The following is a 20,763-nucleotide window of genomic DNA, read 5'->3' on the forward strand; positions in this document are numbered from 1 at the left end:
CTGCACAGAATCCCAACACGCGTTCCTGGTGCACGTTTCCTCCCCGGGGTCGGAACGTGAATGTGATTTCGTTCACGCTGATGTTTATTTGGATCCGTCGGTGTTTTAAAGGCCCTTTCTAAGGAAGAGAATGTAGTCACCCTTTAAAACACATGTTCACGATGAAGAACATGTGTTGGGGGGTTTTGTTTTGCTTTCTTCCTGAGAATAGCTGAGCAAAGGGAGCCCAGAGGCCCTGTGTCTGTGAGTCCCGCCGGGGAGCCTGCTGTCTGACGGCAGGGGCGGCGGGGCTGGGACTCCGTGTTTCTGGGACACTGCGGGACCTCGGAGCCACCATGCTCCTCCCCAGCTTGCGTCTCTGTCTCCTTCGGGAGACTGGTGACGAGACCCAAGCATCTGGAGGAGAGCGGGTGTCGCAGATGAGTCTTCAGCGAGGTGTCCCGCGGCCTCGTCCTGAATCCCTCGTCAGGCCAGGGCCCTGCGCCCGTCCACACGTGCGCTCAGGCAGGCGGCGCCATCACACCCAGGACACGCTCTTGGGAAAGGACCCCATGGCGAGTCTCTAGAGGAAGGACCCGGGGTGGGGACCGTCTCAGGGTCTGGGCTCGGCTGTCGTCCAGAGTGAGTCGGGGCCAGGGGCGTCCCCACCTGTGCTCGCTGCACGCGGACGTGGACGTTCCCGGAGGATGGCAGGCGGGAGGTCGATGCGTTTTCCTGGGTTTGCAGAAGGACGGCTTGTCCTGCACGTGGAAAACAAGTTTTGTTTTTCTGTAGGAGTCACTGGCTCAGGATTTCCCTTTGATTTTGGACGTATTCCCTACAAAGGAAAGCGCCCTCTGAAAGACATGATCGGATCGTACAGGAACCGGCACGTCAGCGGCGAGCCGTCGGCAGACGGGGCGCAGGGCACAGCCGGGGTCAGGCCGCCGGCCGGGGTGCAGCTGCAGGTCCAGAGCCAGCAGGAGGAGCTGGAGCGGCTGCGGAAGGACCTGTCCAGCCAGAAGGTAGCCGTCCTCCCTCCCCGCATGTGCCCCGCTGCCGGCTGTGCCGCGGGGCTACAGCCCGGGCCCCCGAGGGTCTCCGTCCCCATCTGGGCCTTCTCCCCCTGGAAGTTTAATGTCGGCGTCAGACACACGTGGGTTTCCGGGAGCGTGGGCGGGGGCGTGTCTCCTGCTGCCGGGCCCTTTCCCACGCGAGCGCAGCGCTGGCTGGTCCGGTAACAGGGGAGAAGCGTTCCCACGTGGTGTCTGTGCCCCTCAGAGACCGAGGACACCTCGTCGTGGCAGCTCAGAGCTGGTCAAGCTCCCGAATGCGTGTGTGCTGGGGGCCGTGGGGGGGGCGGCGCGCGTCCGCGTCTCCCGTTTCCTGGTATTGTCCTCTGCCCAGGGGCCGGCGTTTTTGAGCCCCCCGAGAGGAAGGACGCTGTGCGTGGGCTCCTCTGTGCCGGGTCGCGTGGTCACCGCGTGCGCTCCCTCCCCTCCGGCTCCAGGAGCTCGTGCGGCTGCTGCAGCAGACGGTCCGGTCCTCCCAGTACGACAAGTACTTCGCCAGCAGCCGGCTCTCCGAGGGGGTCCCGAAGGACGCGCTTGACCTTCTGCACCGCAAGGACGACCAGATCCTGGGCCTCAGCAGCCAGCTGGAGCGGCTCTCCCTGGAGAGGGACAGTCTGCAGCAGGAGGCCCGCACGCTCAAGGGCAAGGTGGCCGAGCTCCACGAGCAGCTGGGCATGCTGCTGGAGACCATCCAGGCTAAGGACGAGGTCATCATGAAGCTCTCGCGGCGGCTCAGCGAGGGCGCAGACAGCACGGCCCCCGCTGCGGGGGTGCCCGGCTCCCCGGCCCCCGCCAGCAGGGAGCAGCTGGAGCTGGACAGGCTGAAAGTGAGTGGGGCGCGAGCTCAGCTGCAGGGCGGGTCAGACGGCGTCCAGGGCTGCGGGCCTCCGCGGAGCCGCGGTGTCTCTCGGGGGTGGATGGAGCAGGACCTGCCACCAGACGCCGGGTGTTCTCTGAGAAGCGCCCACGGAAAGTCCCAAGTCTGACTGTGCGGTTGCCCGGGGTGCTCCTGGATCTTTCCCTCCTTTGCTGTCGCAGCCGAGACACCCCCTTTCTGCTCTGTACCCCTAGAGTTTCATTACCGCCCGTAGCCACTGCGTACGAGCGCCCAGGCCAGCACCGCACACGGCCTGCCTCAGCCCTGGGAGTGCGGGAGCCGTGGGGCCGTTGTTCCCAACAGCTGGTGCGGGCTTGGCTCCCAGGCAGGCCTGCTCAAGTCGGGGTCCCTGCACCTAGGCTGGGAGGGTCCTGGTGCTTAGGGCCGGGGGCTGGCCTGGGTGGGGAGTCTGCTTCCTGAACTGTGACTGTCCGGGTCAGAGCTGAGGTGGGGAAGGGCCGTGCCTCTGGCCATCAAGCCACAGAGAGGCACTGAGCGTGGCCCAGCTCAGCCCAAGTAGGTCTGTAACCCCAGGCCCCACCCAGCCCTCACGTGCTGCTCGCCTAGGCACCCTCTTTCTGTAAATACCATGCACCAGGGGTGTTTGGCCCCCCGAGGGCAGGTTCTCCTTGAAGGCGAAGACGTGCACGTCGAGGTTATCAGTGAGCACCTACCACGTGCCCAGCAGTGGCTCGCCGGCTCATCGGCACAGAGCTGAGTGGTAGACGTGCAGGGGGATCTCCGAGAATTCTAGAGGAGAAGCGAGCCCTGGGCTGATGGGAGTGTCGTGGGGACAAGCATGTGGTCTCCCAGAGTGACCGCCGCTCAGTGACACGTGTGAGTCTGGAAGGTCAGCCGCAGAGCTCCAGCCCGTTCCTCTGTGACTGGACGACACACCAGTGTGGCCGGTGTGGCTGGAACAGCGCGGCTCTGCTCGAGTTCTGAGAGCGAACACGCCCCCCCGGATGGCACCGCATCGGCCCGTGGGCACACTGGGCGGGGATGCGCGGGAGCGAGCAGCTTGTCTCTGGCCCACGCAGCGCCCTGTGGACGCGGCCAACAGACTTGATCGGGAGTGGGCGTCCCCCTTATTCACGCTGTAGGTTCTGTGGTGTGATGGGCGGGTGGTTTTGACGCATTTGGTGATTTTATGACTTTTTTCCTCCAATATTTCTCCGTGATGGGGTGACTTGGGACAGAGCCCACGGGGCGGGGGGGCGGCTGGCGTTCAGCCGCGGGTGCAAGGCCCTGGGCTCCGAGCTGGCCGGCGGCTGCCCCGAGCTCTCTGCCGCCGTCCGCTCCCTCCGTCAGCCCCCACAGTGGCTCTGCGGGAATTGAAACAGGTCTGGGCGGGGGCTGCGGACCAAGTGGGGTCCTGCCACGTGTGTGCCTGCTGTCCCCACTTGTCACGGCGGCACGGTTTCCACACTGACTTCCTGCCTCGCCCCGGAACTCAGAACGTGTCCGCGGGGAGGCACGGCCTGTGTTTCCTGAGGAGCGCGCGTCTGTCACGGTCACGACCCACTTTCTCTGACTCTGCCTGTTCGGAATCTGCTGACGCTTCTTGGCTCTGGGACGCGGTCACTTTCTGTTTCTGGGGTATTTTGAGGAAGGAACGCACAGGGGTCCTAGGATTTTACCAGCCTAAGTACTCGACTGTCTCTGTACTTCCTTCCAGGCTTTTCTGTGTTCTGGCTCTTCTCACTTGGCGTGGGGGCCCCACGGCTTCGTCGGGCACAGTCGGGGCTGCCGTCTGCGTCACCACCCCCCGCCTGTGCGGCCAGTCTTCCTGTGACCTGCTGTCCGGCCGGCCACTTTTCCTCATCTGGACTCTCACGGGCGTTGATTCGGCCGCACACCAGGGGCTGTGCTGGGAGTGTGGGCCCGTCCCAGGGTACCCACGATAGTCAGAAAGTGCAAAACAGACACGCACGGTTTTAGAGAGCACAGGAGGAGCTCAGAGCCGCTCAGCTTTGCTGCGTATGAACGCCGCCTGGGTGCTGGGTCCCCTCCTGCCCCAGAGTGCTCGCCTGTGAACCAGACCTCCCCTGACGGGGTCTCTTGGGGTCCTACGGGGTTCTGTGGCATCCAGCAGGGTCTGGCGGGGTCCGGCAGGGTCCTGTGGGTCTGGCGGGGACTAGGGGCCTGGCAGTCACAGTAGGGGCTTCACTTGTACGGTCATTGGCGTTGGTGTAGGGAGAGTCCTCACGAGGAAGTCACACAGGATGTGACCCGAAGGCCCGCGTACTCGGCCTTCCCGCCGTCCTCACCTGCCCGCGTCCCTCGGCCTCCTCTGGTGCTGCTTTGCTGTGTGTGCGTGTCGGCTGTGGCTGGAGAGCCGTCAGGCGCAGGAGAGGAGAGGATGGACCCTGGGGCGTCCAGGCCTCGTGGGGGGCTGGCCTTCAGCACCTCCGGGGCCTGTCGGGGCGTGCGGTCCTGCTGGCATGGAATTGTGAGCCGACCAGGTGCGGCCCACAGCCCTGGGGCCCGGCTTCAGCGGAGACACGGAGACAGCGGCCCAAGGGCTTTCACTCATGCGGCTGCCAGCCCTACAAGCGTTAGGGATCAAGGCGCCGTCGAAATGTTACCGTTCCTCTGTACGTTGTAGGGTGATTATGGCCCTACCCCCACGGTGGAGTCCAGCCTGGAGACAGGACATGACTCAGGGAGCAGGCATGGCCTCTGTCCCGTGAGGCGCGGACATTCCCGGCCGGTTCAGGAATAGCCCGGCGACCCGGGGGCCAGCGCAGCCCTGGGAGCCCCGCAGAGCCGGGGGGTGGGCACATGGACAGAGGACTGAGCTCCACGGAGCACATTCCTCCCAGACGCTCCCCCTCCTCGCCCATGCTCCTGGGTCCGCCGAGCGCGTCACTGCACTTGGCAGAACCCGTCACCGACCTGCGAGGCTCCGCCAACAGCCGGTGCGGCAGACAGTAATAGCTGGTGACTTCTAGGCGGAGGGTGTCCGGTTCCTCGCGCTTCCCGGTCGGCGTCCGCAGAGCTGGAAACGTTTGCACGTACGCAGGAGGAACGTGCTCCCCGAGCATGTCGTTCGCTGCGGCGGGCGGGTGTGATTCCGTAGTCGAGCACGCCGGGTGCCTGCGTGGCCTTTTCTCTGTCCCCTGAGTGACAGTAAGAACCCACAGGAAATGTGTTGTTCCTCGAGTTACAGAGGAAATGGTCACGAGGATTGGCCCTGTAACCTGTCAGAGCGTGGAGGAGCTGGCGGTCACAGCCTGCGCACATGGTCCCACTCCTTCCTTCGTTGCCCCAAGGGTGGCCGCAGGGGCCGTCAGGATGTGCCCGGCGGTCGTCTCGCGCTGACTTGGTGGGGCGCTCGGGGGACACGGTGGTGCGTTAACCGTACGGGAGGCAGCGGGCTGGACTGACGGCAGTTTTCTGCCCACAGGATAACCTACAGGGGTACAAAACCCAGAACAAGTTCCTCAACAAGGAAATCCTAGAGCTCTCGGCGCTGCGGAGAAATGCGGAGAGGAGGGAGCGGGATCTGATGGCCAAGGTGGGTCGGGCGCGGCTGTTTCCTGGTGGCTGGGGGTGCGGAAGCCTCTAGAAGCGGGCACACCCTGAACCCGTGCCGCTCCTGTGCTGGGGCGCAAGAACCCACAACACGGGCTGTAGAGCGCGGCGTCCCGACAGGCGCCCTGACGTGTGCTCGTCTGCCTGCGTCACGGGGTTGACAGGAAACCGTTCACGCTGACTCGGTTCCCTGAACAGAGGGGTTTGGATTGTGACTTTGTCCGTTGAGTCGTGTGGCCTGGTTTTCCCTCTGTCAACGGGGACGGTGGGAACCCGGTGTGCGTGTCTGTCGGCGCTGTGGCTGGAAGGGCAGCGTCTGCACAGAGCCGGCACGCGTGGCATTCGGTGGTCCTCGCAGCCCCTGCTTTGCACTCGATGGGTCGCGTCTCCCCTCACCTACGTCCACGTGGTCCCGGGGTGTGTCTGGTGACGCCGCAGACAAGCTGGTTGGGGGCCCAGTGTCCCGGGATGTTTCAGTGCCGCACGGGCCCCTTCTTATGGCCCATGTGCCACGTGGCACTTGGCGTGACCATAGGGACCGCCATGTGGTTGGCTCCTGCCGCTTCCCTCGCCGTGGGGGGCTGATGCCAGTGTCGGCGTCTGCGGTCTCGCCGGCAGTGCGTCCTCTGGGCCAGCGCCCGGGGACGAGGGGGCCCGGTGGCCCGTGCGGACGTGACAGGTGGCCCGAGGCGACAGGACTCTCCTGTCCTCCACGCAATCCCGGCTCACCGCCCCGTGGCTGGGGCTCGCCGCCCGCCGGCGGCTTGCGGCCCCGGGTGGCCCCTCCTGCGTCCCGGTCTTGGTCGGGGCGGCCATGACCCCCGTTCTCTGCAGTATTCCAGCCTGGAAGCCAAGCTGTGTCAGATGGAGAGCAAGTACCTGATCCTGCTGCAGGAGGTCAAGACGCCCGTGTGCTCCGAGGAGCCTGGCCCGGCGCGCGGTGTCATCGCGCAGCTGCTGGAGGACGCCCTGCAGGCCGACGGCCCGGAGCAGCCCGGGCAGGCGCTCGTGAAGCCTCGCCTCGTCAGGTGGGGGCACCGGCGGCTGCGGGGGGGCTGGGTTGGGGGAGCACCGTCCTGGGGATGGACGCATGCGTGTGTCCCGCTGCTCCTTCGCGACCGGCACCATCCGCCCCTAGAGCGGGTGATCTCAACGTTCTTGCCGTAGCCGGCGTGCGGTGGAGCCAGGTTCAGGCCCCCTCCCCTGAGCACATCGGTGTCTGCCGCTCCCGCGGGTTCCCGTGTGGCTCCGGTCCCGCCGTGCGGCCGTCCCCGCAGGACTGGGGTCCCTGTCCTGAGACGCAGCTGCTCCCATACACGGCTGGAGAGCTGAGGGGCCCCTGCGTGGGGAGGAGACTCGGCCAGCCCAGCACGGTGGCTCGGTGTCCACTGAGGGTCCCGCCCCAGGGGAAGCCTCGCTCCAGCAAGACCTGCTGCGTCTGATCTGGCTCGCAGCCCTGGGGCCTCCTGCTGCACAGCACTCCCTGCGCCCACGTGCCCTGACCTGCCCCAGGGGAGGGGCGGAGGGAGGGGGAAGGTCCCCCCACCACGCTCTCGGTCCAGCTGGGTGAGGTGGTGGTTTCATCCTCGCACCTTGTCCGCCGCTGCCCCCGAGTGGCCGTGGCGGGAACAGGATGCCAGCCTGGGCAGCCGCTTCCACGCTCGCCCTTGCCGGGTCCGCGGGGCTCGGGGTGCCTGTGTCCCCCTCGTTCACTTGTGGGCTCCTACGATTGTCGCGTTGACGTATGTCTGGCTCATCATTACAGAAGCTTCCCGACCCGCAGAGTCGGGTGCCGGGATGCCCGCCCTCCGCCCCCCGCGCCCCCTCTGGAATTCCCGTCCATCTGGTTGTGCCCCCCCCGCCCCAGGGTTTGTCCTGGGATACCGTCTGGCCCATCCAGGCGTCCTGCCCTGCCGAGCTTCCGCGTGTATCTCTAGCCCCTCACTGACCACGTCCTGATACACGAATCCCACCGTACCCGGTGTCCAGGGGGACGCACGCCTCCGAGCTGTGTTTCACGGGGCTCGTGCCCTTCCGCTGTGGGAGATGCAGGTGGAGCCCAAACCCCGGTGTCGCTCCTCCTTCCCTCGTGGCGGACACGTGGGGTCCTTCCACATTCCATCATGACAGATGAGAGGCGGCCAGCATCAGGGTTTGTGTTTCCAGCGCCCGTGTGCGGGCTCCTCTAGTGCGGACGCGCGGCGGGATCCCGACCCGCAGGGAACACGTCTCTTCAGCTCTGCCGGGTTCGCACGGGCCACGCCGGCGGCGGCAGGCATGAGAGGCCCTGTGCCCGTCTTCTGCGGCTCCTCACGGATCGTCCCCAACGTGGCGGCTTGCACACCGCCTGTGTGCCGGCTCAGCTGGTGTGGGCCGTCCGTCTGGGCCTCCCTGGATGTTCGCAACATCACAGCCGCTGTTCCTTCCCGGGGCCTGCGGGCCTTTGTGGGTGTCCTCACGTGCTTGCGCCCTCCCTGCACTCGCACACCGAGGGCTCTGTTCCCACGGTGGCTATTGGGCACGTCCTCTCCTGCTTCTGGAGGCCATGGGCGTCGGTGGACTCTGGCCCCCTTCTCCCCTCCTCTGGCGGCAGCAGCAGCGGCCTGCACACCCCGGTCCTGCCCCGCTCGCCCGCCGTGAAGGGCTCCTGCACGTACGCTGGCCCAGGATAGCCCAGGGGGACCGCCCTGCCCTCGGCCATGTCCAGGGACGCCGTGCACCTCAGCCGTGCGGCGTGGCCGGCCGCAGGTGTGAGGGGCCGTGGTTCTCACGCCTGCGCTGTCTTCATCCCTAGTATCTCTGCAGGTGCCTTCTGCCTCGTCTTTCCCCTTCTAAAATGATGTTTTCCAAGCACAGGAGTTACACACGGACGCGCACGACATGGAAACCCATGTCCATGTGGCCCGGCTACTGGGCATGTTTTTTTCTTCCGTGCTTCTCACACGAAGGGCATTAAACCACCTGGAATGGATTTTTATTCTAGTACGAAGAGATCGAGTTTCATGACTTCCCACACGTCCTGCACTTGCTGTCAAGAAGCCGCTGCTTTGCTTGCCGAGTTCCGGTGGCTGGTCCCAGACCCAAGGGCCACGTGCACGGGGACCGATGCTCTTTCTCTTTGGTGTTTGCGTCAGAATCCCATTGCTCAGTTTTCCCTTCTGTATCTCTCGACAGTGAGTACGACATCTACGGGTTTAGGACCGTCCCAGAGGACGACGAGGAGGAGAAGCTGGTGGCCAAGGTCCGAGCGCTGGATGTTTGCGTCAGAATCCCATTGCTCAGTTTTCCCTTCTGTATCTCTCAACAGTGAGTACGACATCTACGGGTTTAGGACCGTCCCAGAGGACGACGAGGAGGAGAAGCTGGTGGCCAAGGTCCGAGCGCTGGACCTGAAGACGTTGCATCTCACGGAGAACCAGGAGGTGTCCACCGGCGTCAAGTGGGAGAACTACTTCGCGAGCACGATGAACAGGGAGATGGTGTGCTCCCCGGAGCTGAAGAACCTGATCCGGGCTGGCATCCCACACGAGCACCGTTCCAAGGTGTGGAAGTGGTGTGTGGACCTGCACGCCAGGAAGTTCAAGGACAGCACTGAGCCCGGGTACTTCCAGACGCTGCTGCAGAAAGCGCTGGAGAAACAGAACCCAGCCTCCAAGCAGATCGAGCTGGACCTGCTGCGGACCCTGCCCAACAACAAGCACTACTCCGGCCCCACGTCGGAGGGCATCCAGAAGCTGCGCAACGTGCTGCTCGCCTTCTCCTGGCGGAACCCCGATATCGGCTACTGCCAGGGCCTGAACAGGTGCGCTCGGCCCGTCCCCTCCCCTCCTGGCTAGCCGAGGAAGGTCCGCCTCGTAAAGCAGGCTTGCCCTCAGCTAGGCTTAATGACGCGGCATCCCCAGCTCTGGAGTAATCGAGAGAAGCAAACGTGCTTTCGGAAAGTATCAGGAACACCAAGCGTGGGGCGCCTGGCTGGCTGTCGGTGGATCCTGTGACTCTTGACCTTGGGGTCATGAGTTCGAGCCATGTGTTGGGTATAGAGGCTACTACAAGAAAGAGGAGAGGAAGAAGGAAACAGCTCACCAGCCTAGGAGCGCTGACTCGATGTTATTTCCTGGGGCTGGAGGGGCTGTGGCCACGAGAACCCAGGGGCACGGGGGTCTGACGGGCCGTACGGCCTGTTCTGCTGGGGCAGGCTCTCACTGCACCATCGTTTGCTTGCAGGTTGGTGGCAGTGGCCCTTCTGTATCTGGAGCAGGAAGACGCTTTCTGGTGTCTCGTCACCATAGTGGAGGTGTTCATGCCGCGAGACTATTACACGAAGACGCTGCTGGGGTCCCAGGTACGTGCACTCGTCCTGCACCTCGGTCAGCAGCGTGCAGCGCGAGCGGAGACGGGGCCGACCTGAGCCCCGGTGCGGGTTCCTGCTCGCGGCCTCAGCCCCAACCCTGCGCCTGGCACACCAGGCAGGGCACGCCGCACCGTGGGCCGGGCTGGCGTCAGCTGGCGGGGCAGGCTGGCCCTTACACGCCATGGGAAGTGGGCCAGCCCTGCAGCCCCGCTGTTCACAGCGGCTGCTGCGCTGTCCCCCGGCTGTGCTGTCCCCCGGCTCCGCCGTCCCCGTCACGGTCCAGGAACACTTGGAAACCTGATGTGTCACTCCAGGTTCTCCCGAGAAGCTGAGGCCAAGGCTGGAGTGGACGAGCCCAAGATTTCTGAGGGGCGGCCCCTGCGAAGAAGCGGGGTGGGAGTGAGGAGACCGGGGAACCCCCAGACCGGGGAGAGGAAGGAGGCACGGGTGGGACGGTCCTCAGAGAGGAAGCTTGGCCAGGCTGGTGGGGAGTCCACACGCTGGGGCCACCTGTTCCGGGCGTGTGTCTCGTGGGAACTGGCTGCCCCGGGGCCTGCCGGGTTCGCTCCCTGGCCGCGAGCGGCCCGAGGCAGCGCTGGACCCCGGGGGGCGGCCCGTGGCTGCCATCACCTTCCTGGCAGGAGATGGGAGGGCACAGCTCATGCCTGCCTCGCCTGGAGCCCGAAGCCAGGGCAGGCAGGGCGATGTGGGCGGCGAGAGCCCGGGGCTGTCCCCACTTGGGCAGTCCTGGCTCCGGAGCGGCCGCTGGGGCCCAGGCCAGAGCTCCCCTGGGCCAGTCCGGGGCCACTGTGCAGCTGATGGCCCTGCAGCGGCCAGAGGAGGCCCAGGCAGGGGACCAGCGGGGGCTGGAGGGGAGGGCAGGCGGTTCTCAACCCACCGTCGTGGACACGGGCTTCCCATGACCTGGTAACTCCGTGGTGCCCGCTCCTGTCTGGCAGGCCCCCTAGGCCAGGGCGTCTCCATGCCCCAGCCTGCAGGCGGCTTCCTGCCCTTGCCTCTGGGCCACTTCTCCGTCTGCCGCTTGGCTTCTCGGCTTTTCTCTCACCCATGGCCGTGTCCCCGCGTAAGATCCCTCTGTCGTAGACAGTGAGGGTGGCGTCCGCTCGCCTGGCTGGGCCCTGAGTTCTGTACGTGCGCACGTCTCGTCACGGCCTCTGTGACCACCTGCCCCCCGCCCACCGGCCTGGATGCAGCCTCATTCCTGTCCCTTTGCGGCCCTGTAGTTAGGCTTCTGGTCGCTGCCACCTGCCCGGTGGCTCGCGTGCCTGCTCTGCTCTGACCTCTGACCCCCGCCAGGGACCCCCGTTGCTGCACCTCTGTGCTGCCTCCCCATTCCCCACCCCGTGTCACAGGGTCCCCCGCTGGAACCACATGGTGCCCCACAACGGAACCCTTGCTCCCGGAAACGCCCTGTTTTCCATGTGCAGCTGATCCCCCCCAGGTCACTGTGCCCTGCTTGCCTCCCCACAGAGCTCCTGTTCAGCCTGGGCTCTGAGCGCGTCTGCACTGCCCGCTGACCCGAGGCCACCGCTCTTTCCGCAGCTCTGGTGCGCGCCTCAGGTTCGCAGGCCGCGGGACGTTCCGACAGCGGCTTACGTGCTCTCGTCTGTGCGGGCTCTAAGGAGTATGCGTTACAGCTCACCCACGGTTCTCATCTCTGAGACTTAGTCTCTTGCTCTAGTCAGAAGGCACATTGGCCAAAATGTTTCCAGCCGGATTCCTGTATTTTGTCTTTTTCACACTGAGGGGGATTTACAACGCTTTGGAATCATTTTTGTAACGGTAACATAATCATTTTGTAACAGTATTTGTAACATTGTAAGTTATGTTGCCTTTTAAATTTTACAATATCGACCGGTAATGCTTACTTGACTTTCACCACGCCCTTTAAAAAAAAAGCCTTCTTGATCGTTAAAGCTTTTATGTTAAAGAAAAAGCAAAACTTCCAAAACGGAAGAACCATGGCTTGTTTAAAGTTTCAGATTCTCCTAAAAAAGAACCTTTAAAAAAAATCTGCTATATGCTATTTTTTGAAGAGATTTATTTATTTGACAGAGACACAGTGAGGTAGAGAACACAAGCAGGGGGAGTGGGAGAGGGAGAAGCAGGTGTCCTGCAGAGCAGGGAGCCTGATGCGGGGCTCGATCCAGGACCCCGGATCATGAGCACAGTGAAAGTCAGACGCTTAAGCAATGAACCCCCAGGCACCCCAAGAAGAACCTTTTAAAATGTCATTTTAGGAGCGTCTGGGTGGCTCTGTTGGTTGAGACTGTGACTTTTTTTTTTAAGATTTTATTTATTATTTGACAGAGACACAGTGAGAGAGAGAACACAAGCAGGGCAGTGGGAGAGGGAGAAGCAGACTCCCCGCTGAGCAGAGAGCCTGATGCGGGGCTCGATCCCAGAACTCTGGGATCATGACCTCAGCCGAAGGCAGCTGCTTAACCCAGTGAGCCACCCAGTTGCCCTGAGTGTGTGACTCTTGATCTCAGCTGTTCATGTCAGGGTCATGAGTTCGAGCCCCCATTGGGCCCCCGCTGGGGGTGGCCGTGACTTCAGTGTATCTGTGTGGGTCCCCGCCGGAGGCCAGGAGAGCCTGTGGGGGACACCTGCCCCCTGCGTGGATCCCTGGCTTCCAGCCTGGGCCACCCACGCTTCTCCAGCGACCCCGGACGGCGCCTGCTGCGGCTCTGGGAGCACAGCCAGCATCCCTCCCCAGGGCCCGGCCAGCGCTGACCAGCACACCCAGCCTTTGGCGCCCCGCGCTGCATCTCGCTCCTCGGGGGCCGGGGGGGTGGACACCTGTGCCTAGCAGAGCGCTGTGCCCGACGCAGGGGGAGGAAGAGAGCTCTGAGTCCCATGGTGGTTTGCACGTGGCCTGTGGTACCCTTCGCGGGAGAGCGGGTGATATGTGCCTCAGGCCACCCCCTGGACCCTGGGAGCCACGCCCCACGCCCCATGCCACCCCCACCCCCGGGGGGCGTCTGTGGGACAGACGGGCTGCTGCCACAGCTCCTCTCGGGACCAGGACTCGGCCTCGGGCCCCGGAGCCCCGGATCGCAGGCAGCGGCGGGGCTGACCCCAGTGCTCTGTAGCAGCCTGTCCGGGCGGCTCGGCTCACGGGCGGCTTCCAGGCCACGGCGCCCTGGTGACAGTTGGTGGGCGGCGGGCGGCGCGAGGCTGGCGTGCGGGACGGCGGCCCCGGGCGGAGTGTGCTGAGTGCCGGCACCGCCCCCAGGTGGACCAGCGCGTGTTCCGGGACCTCATGAGCGAGAAGCTGCCGCGGCTGCACACACACCTGGAGCAGTGCGGCGTGGACTACACCCTCATCACGTTCAACTGGTTCCTGGTGGTGTTCGTGGACAGCGTGGTCAGCGACGTCCTCTTCAAGATCTGGGACTCTTTCCTTTACGAGGGCCCGAAGGTTGGTGCGCTCGCCGGGCGACCGGGCAGTGCGGGCAGAGTGGCCAGCTCGCCGGGAATGTGGGAGGGTCCCCGGGCCGGACGGACCCTTTGCGGGGCCGCGGGCGGGCTGGGGTGCGGGAGGCGGCCCCCCGGGCGGGGCCGTTCTGCCGACGGTCGTCCCCGTGCTCCCCGCAGGTCATTTTCCGGTTTGCGCTGGCGCTTTTCAAGTACAAGGAGGAGGAGATCCTGAAGCTGCAGGACCCGATGTCCATGTTCAAGTATCTGCGCTACTTCACGCGCACCGTCCTGGACGCCCGGTGAGCGCTGGGGGGCCCCGGGACGGCAGGCGGCGGTCCTGCCCTGCGGAGAGCGGCCTGGCCGGCCTGCGGTGCACAAGCGGGGAGCAGGGACAGCTGTGGACACCGGTGCCCCTACCGACCGGGGATCGAGGAGGGAGGACGGCTCGTCCTGGATCCCGCAGGCACGGTGACGCGTGGGCACGGCAAGCACTTGCTGAGTCTTCACAGCAGGACAGGCCACCGGGCGCTGAGGGTGACCGGGGCGGGGGACAGCCCCCGATAGAGAACCTGAGGGGAGACGTGCTGCCTGTGCGGCCGCGGTGCTGGGGGAGAGCCCCGGCCCGGGACAGAGCCAGGGGAGGGGGCAAGGCGGGGTGAGCAGGGCTGGGCGGGGGCACCTAGGACGGGGTGTCCTAGGTCCGGGGAGCAGGAGCAGCAGCAGGGACGTGAGAGGCAGCGTGTCCGGGGCCGTGGGAGTGGCTCGGTCTGGGCAGGCCAGGGTGGCCAGGTGGGATCAGGCCGGGCCCAGGCTTCGTCCCTGGGGTGTTGGGGAGACGGGAGGAGAACTGGCAGCGGGGGGAGGCCGGGGCGTCCGGGCAGCCTGGGGTGAGGCTGGAGATGCCCCCAGAGATGCACGAGGCACGAACTGGAGGGCGGGAGAGGACGTGGACCTGTAAGGGCCCTGGACTTCCGGCACCTGTGTCGGGGGAGCGTCTCCCCATCCCTCCCCCGTCCCCCTTGCCACACGGTGTCACCGTTTGGAGCGATTGTCCTGCATGTGCCCCGACCACGGCTGGTGGCTGCTCTGGCCACGCTCTCCAGGGGCTCCCACGGGGGCTCCCACAGACCTGCCGCTGGTCAGGCCGGGGAGGACAGTGTGGCTCTGGGCCACCGGGGGCGGGTCGCAGTCCTCGGCTGGACAGCGCCCGGCCTGAGCCACTGTCCCCACCCACGTGCGCACTCCCGCGTCAGGCTCATGCAGCCCTGTGAGAGCCACAGGTCCGAACGCTGAGAAGTATCTGTGGCTTGTGATTTCAAACTCTTTTTAAAGATTTTATTTATTTGAGAAAAGAGCATGAGAGAGAGCACGAGCAGGGGGAGCGGCGGCAGAGGGAGCGGCAGGCTTCCCACCGAGCAGGGAGCCCAGTGCCGGACTCGATCCCAGGACTCTGGGGTCATGACCTGAGCCGAAGGCGGGCGCCCCCCTTTCAGTCTCTTGGGACTGTAGCTCCCAAGACGGGTGCTTTGTCTGAGGACCTGGGATGCCTGTTCCAGAGCGTGTAGAAACGACACAGTTTGTTGAAATGTTTTTGGTTCTCGCTAAAGGTCTGTGTGTCAGAGACCGAGGGTTTTTATTCCCTGTTAAGAAACGCTGGTCGCGATTCCCCACATGGTGTCCTCTGTCCCCTGACGTGTCACAGCGGGCTTCAGAGCCCCTGGGAAACTGGCAGGCACCCCCTCCTTGGCCAGCCCACGAGACCAGCGGGACAGCCTCCAGGCCCCAGAGCCACTCACTGGGCGCCAGCATGGGGAAGGGACCCTGGGAGCAGAAAGGGGCTAGCGGAGGCCGCACCCGACTCCCAGGAGCTATTGCTGTTGGTAGGGCCTCCTGCTCGGGCAGCGGGTTCTGAGCGTATCTTCGGGCGGGCCGACTTGCATGCAGCAGTGACACCAAGTCCAGGGTGAACCTCCGGGAGGTTCGGGGAGATCAGGGTTGAGCGTGGCCTGGGTGCCGGCTGTGGGGCCCCCAGCACCCCCGGCCCGGCGGCAGTGCGCCCTTGTCAGGGGAAGCCGCTAGCTTCGGGAAGTCAGGGTCCACGGGACTCAGGTTTGCAGACGCAGTGACGGCCGGACCCAGACCCGTGGTTCCGCAAACCTGAGCGGTTCCCCGAGGAACGAGGGACAGGCTGTCAGGCTAATGAGGTTAGACCAGTCTCAAATTGGGGCTTCTGGGGAATTCAGCCTCAACTGACCACGGGACAGTGGTCTCCTGGCCAGGCCTGCAGGGCAGTGTCCTACCGTGTCCGCGGCGCGGATGGCCAGAGACTTTGGTGCTTTCTGGGTTTGCCTTCTCTGGCAAAGCGGGGGCTGGACGCCCTGTTTCAGGGGAGACGGCTGGACGCCCAGTCTCGCAGGCGCGGAGCATCAGGCCGACTGGGAAGTGGGTCCGATCTCTTGGGCCCTGGGGCCCCGGTCTTGGCTGGCACTTCTATTACCAAAGATGCTCCTACCACCGCGCTCCCCTCGGGCCGGTTCTGTCGTCCCGCACGCCTGTGTTCTCGAACGCTGCGGGAACTTGGCCTTCGAAGCTGGGCTCCCTGACCTGTGACCTCCTGCGGGAGCTGTTTGAAGCCAGGCTCCCAAGGTGTGGGCGTCTGAGAGCTCGCGGGCTGCCGTCATGCCTCAGCACCCAAGCCTGGGGCTGGAGCGCGGGCCCCTCGGTGCCCAAGGGACTGGCTTTTGCCTTCGCCTGCGGGTGGCCGCGGCTGACCCAGTCAGTGCTGGAGCCCTTCGCCGGGGGCTCTGTTCTGCTTTCGTTAAACCTCAGGCCGGCGGCCAGGGGCACATTAGCGGGATTGGTGCCTGGACCTGCGGGCGGTGTGAATCCCGTCGACAGCCCGCCTGTGTGCCGACCGTGTCCGAGCCCTGGTGCGCGCTGGCTCGGTCCGGGTATTCCCGGGCAACCCCAGGAAAGCCCAAACCAGCCTCCTGCTGGCCCCACTCAGGCACGCTGGCCCTCAGCCGCCCAGCACGTGCCGGGGACAGTCCCATGCCACCGGTGGCCGCACTGATAACCCCACACCCCAGGAGGGTGGTGGTGCTCCCTGCAGAACGGGAGTCAGAAGCTAGGAAGGGAGGGACCCTTACCCGCCCTGTGACACAGCCAGTGTGCGCCTCCACCCAGGCGGGGACTCAGGGCCAGCCCCGTGGCCTCTGTGCACGAGGGTTGGCCTCTAGGTGACAAACCTGCCCCAGGGCCCATCCCGTGTCCTGCCCTGCTGGCCTCTGTCTCCGTCCCGTGTCCTGCCCTGCTGGCCTCTGTCTCCGTCCCGTGTCCTGCCCTGCTGGCCTCTGTCTCCGTCCCGTGTCCTGCCCTGCTGGCCTCTGTTCCTGTCCCGTGTCCTGCCCTGCTGGCCTCTGTCTCCGTCCCGTGTCCTGCCCTGCTGGCCTCTGTTCCTGTCCCGTGTCCTGCCCTGCTGGCCTCTGTCTCCGTCCCGTGTCCTGCCCTGCTGGCCTCTGTTCCTGTCCCGTGTCCTGCCCTGCTGGCCTCTGTCTCCGTCCCGTGTCCTGCCCTGCTGGCCTCTGTTCCTGTCCCGTGTCCTGCCCTGCTGGCCTCTGTTCCTGTCCCGTGTCCTGCCCTGCTGGCCTCTGTCTCCGTCCCTCCCGTGTCCTGCCCTGCTGGCCTCTGTTCCTGTCCCGTGTCCTGCCCTGCTGGCCTCTGTCTCCGTCCCATGTCCTGCCCTGATCACCTCTGTTCCTGTCCCGTGTCCTGCCCTGATGACCTCTGTCCCCGACCCATGTCCCGCCCTGCTGACCTCTGTCCCCGTCCTGTGTCCCGTCAGGAAGCTGATCAGTATCTCCTTCGGGGACCTGAACCCGTTCCCCCTGCGCCAGATCCGGAACCGGCGCTCCTACCACTTGGAGAAGGTGCGGCTCGAGCTCACTGAGCTGGAGGCCATCCGCGAGGACTTCCTGCGTGAGCGGGACGCCAGCCCCGACAAGGGCGAGCTGGTCAGTGACGAGGAGGAGGACACCTGAGCACCCCCCACCCCAGGACGCTGCTCTTGCCTTCACAACCAAAGTGTGCCAGAGGGTACCGGTGGGGGTCTCTGCTCGTCGGGAAGCTGGACGGCGGTGCCTGTGGCCTCTGGAAGTCTGCTGGGCGGACGTCCACGGCCACGCTGCTCTTTCTTACTTGCGGGCGGGGCTGTTCTGTGTCCAGCCTTCCTGTGTGGGGCGGGCGCTGCCTGGTGCGTCCTGGGGGAACTGCTGGCAGCTTTCCAGAGCCTTCGACAGCATCTGTCTGGGCTTTGTGCTTGGCTCGCACCCCAGCAACCTGCCGTGGTCCGTCTCCCATGTCGCCCCGTGCCCAGGCCCGCTGCCCTGCTCGTTGCCCCCCACCCCATCCCCTGCTGGAGCGCAGCTGCTTCGGGGGCCGTGAGGTGAGCGGAGCCAGTGCATCCACGTTCAGAAGCGGCCTGTGGAAACCCGCCGCCTTCCGTGCTGGGCGAGATGTCCGCGGTGCCCCATGGCCCTCCGGACACCCCACGTTCCCCCCGTCAGCTGTTGGCAGGCGGCCGGGCTGTCCCACTCCGCGCTCTGCCCAGCTCAGCTCCGGGAGTCCCTTCCGGGGAAGGCCTTCCTCTGCGGAGTGACTCGTGCGGTCACTGTGTGGGGACGACGGTCCACTCTGCACAGCAGGCCCACTGCTGGAGCAGGCCCTGCCGGAGGGGACGCAGGAAGCTTCTGGGGATGCCCTACAGGGCAGCGGTGCGGCGGGCGGTGACACGGGGCTGGGGGGTCTCCACCTGCTGGGCCCGTGCCATCGCTTGGGGCGCAGCTTGGGTGAGCGGTTCCCCCTCCCCCATGCTGCCCAGAAGCATGCCCGTCCTCGCAGGCAACCTCGCCCCTCCCCGGGGCCTGCATGGTCCTGGCTGCGGGGTTCCCCCTGCTTCCAGCAGGTTAGGCTGCCCACGCCATTCTGCAGACTGGGGGCTCCGTCTTTCTGGGGCTCCGCGAAGAGGCCTTACCCAGGAAGGCAGTTCTTGCTTCATTGGTCGGTGGACCAGCGCCCTGGGGCGGGGGACGGGGCTGGCTGCTGGAGGCCCCTCAGGGTTGGGCTCTGGTTTCCAAGCTGACTTTCCCGAACGGCCGCATCCTGGGGAAAGATGCTGCCTTTCGGACTGGGCTGCTTGTCTATTCTGCCCCAGAAGGGCCCCTCTGCGAAGCGCCGGAGGTGGGCGCAGGTGCCTGTGTGCGGCTGGAGCTCTGGTTTCGGGCGCGGCCGGCAGGGCCGTGCTACTGTCCGCAGGCGGCTGTCCGTGGCCAGGCGGTGGCCGTGAGAGCGCTGCGGTTGTGGGGGAGCCGACGGGATGCTTTGCTGGGGCCGCCCGATCCCTGGGTGTCCGGCTGGCGGGGGCGCTCGGCCTGGCCCGGACAGGGGGCGGGTGGAGAGCGGCCGGCCGTGTGCCCCCGTCTCCACTGCCCATAGCACAGGGCAGCTGCCGGCGTGCACGGGGACTGCTTGGGTGTCTCACGGGCCTAACGTCTGTTTATACTTTTGTATATTTTTCACTACAGTTTATATTTTTATAGACTATTTTTATCAAGGTTTTGCTAGATTACATACACCTATTTTATATAACGTGTTCTCCTTTGTGAACAGCTCCGTGTGCGCGCGTGCGTGTGTGTGTGTGTGTGAGAGAGAGAGAGAGAAAGGAACAGGGCAGCCGGGGTTGCACCCCCTGTGGCCGGCACGACCCCTCGCTGCTGTGTGGTGGCTGTCCCTGCGTGCCTGCCCTCCCACGGCCCCCAGGGCGCCCAGGGCTGCACCGAGTCGGCTTTCCTGCCTATCGTGTCCAAAGAGGAAGCATTCTAGGCAAATCGCCAGCGCAGTGTTCGTACTCATGCACAGACCCCCCTCCCCGGCCTTGTGCGGCTGTCTTCCGGCACATGCCCTGGGCAGCTGGGCCCGCCTGGGGCAGCCCCGACGGGGGCGGGGGAGGCTGGCGGCTGCTTCAGGGGGCTGCGTGGGGGGCGGTGGCAGGTGACCTCCCTCGGTGTCCCTGCAGTTTCTCTGGGTTAAATTCTGGAACAGTCATACTAAAAAGCCAAATAAACTACTAATTTGTGTCACGTTCTGGTTTGAGGTGCAGTTACAGCCCCTCGTGGTGGGGCTCAGCGGGGACAGGACTTCGCTGGGGGAGGGCAGGCTCCGACCGACAGCTGGCTGTAGGTCCGCACTCTCGGTCTGCCCCGGGGTGCTTGGGACGGGGGTCTCGGTCGGCCGTGCAGCGCTGGGAGCCGCGGTCAAGCCGCAGGGGAACTGGGGGCACCGAGGGGAGCGCGTCGGGGTCCCGGGCTGCAGTCGGGAGCCGGAGCAGCCCCCCAGTCCCCCGCCACAGCTGCGCCGTGCCCGCCTGAGTCACGGGCTGTTTGCCTCCTGTCTGGGCTGACCGCTCCGGCCCTGCTGCTGCGGGGACACCGCCCCCGCGCCCCCCCCTTCGGGAACACATGCAAGCATGATTAAGACCAAATGTGTTTCCACGATGTGGGGGAGGGGCGCGGGGGGATTTCCAGAGCCGGCGGATAAGGATGGCTGCGCGGTCTTCTCCGGGACAGACTCAGCAAGGCCAGGGACACAGGAGGTCACAGCACTGGGGCAGGGACTCCCATGCTCGGAGCCCAGAGGCGGAGGCCCTGTCCTCGGAAGGGCTGCCGCCACGCACCTTGCCGGCCGGGGAAGCCGTTATGGAGTGTGGGTCCCCAGGGCCGCCTCGGGCTGCGGAGCCGTCGCCAACACAGGAAGGAAGTCGGTGCCCCTTCCTCCCCAACCGCGCCGCGCTGCTGGGACTCTCACGGGCCCGGGAGACTTGCTTTCCGGAGTGACTTCAGCCCATCTGTCCCTGCGCACAGCCACCCTGGGGCCTGCAGGGGCAGCGGCTAGCGGGAGGGGGGCTCCAGGAGGGCCTGGCCAGACCCACACCGAGCTGGGGGCTGCTTGGGCCCCGTGGGGCGTGTTCCTGGAAGGGCTCTGGTGTGTGAGCGGAGAGTGAGAAGCCGGAGAGCTCTGCCCTCCGTCCCGTCCTTGGAGGGACCGGCCGGCACTTGCGGCTGGCTTTGGTGGCTCCTGGGTCTCTCGCTCTCGGTCCCTGGGGAGTGAGTTTCCATGGCCCCCTCCTGCCCCCAGCCAGACTCAAGTGGCCACGTGGCCCTCACCCCACCACACACAGCTCAGAAACCGCCATGCACGTCCAGGACATGTCCCTTGCAGGCATCTGGGGGCCTGGACCTCCCTGAACCTCTCTGTCCCCTGTTTGGAGAAGGGGCATTCCAGGCCCCAAGAGCAGGACTGGGGAGCAGGACCTGGCCAGCCAGGCTGGAGCCCAGGACCCCCTGCGGCACCTCCGCCCCTGCTACTGCAATCGGGGCCGGCTCCGTGGGTGCAGGTCGGGCGGGGGCACAGAACCAGCTGCGACCCGCCCCGCCATCTCCAAGCAA

At 65.5% G+C, this 20,763-nt stretch overlaps 1 protein-coding gene across 3 annotated transcripts in view; it reads left to right on the plus strand.

Annotated features, from left to right (window-relative positions):
* Positions 1-18,364, plus strand: part of TBC1D2B (TBC1 domain family member 2B) — a 55,985-nt gene extending 37,621 nt beyond the window's left edge. For 2 of the 3 annotated variants that reach the window (XM_046007510.1, XM_046007512.1), the window contains exons 5-13: positions 775-1,004; positions 1,490-1,879; positions 5,339-5,449; positions 6,301-6,494; positions 8,774-9,268; positions 9,691-9,808; positions 13,077-13,262; positions 13,439-13,560; positions 17,106-18,364. In XM_046007510.1, coding sequence (XP_045863466.1) covers positions 775-1,004; positions 1,490-1,879; positions 5,339-5,449; positions 6,301-6,494; positions 8,774-9,268; positions 9,691-9,808; positions 13,077-13,262; positions 13,439-13,560; positions 17,106-17,301 — 2,042 coding nt within the window. In that variant the 3' untranslated portion in view covers positions 17,302-18,364. Of the gene's footprint in view, positions 1-774; positions 1,005-1,489; positions 1,880-5,338; positions 5,450-6,300; positions 6,495-8,640; positions 8,708-8,773; positions 9,269-9,690; positions 9,809-13,076; positions 13,263-13,438; positions 13,561-17,105 lie in introns of all 3 variants that reach the window. The other variant, XM_046007511.1, reaches the window with a different exon arrangement.
* Positions 18,365-20,763: the final 2,399 nt, after the last annotated feature.

The sequence above is a fragment of the Meles meles genome, chromosome 6 (genome assembly GCF_922984935.1).
Source record: "Meles meles chromosome 6, mMelMel3.1 paternal haplotype, whole genome shotgun sequence".
Taxonomy (NCBI): Eukaryota; Metazoa; Chordata; class Mammalia; order Carnivora; family Mustelidae; genus Meles; species Meles meles.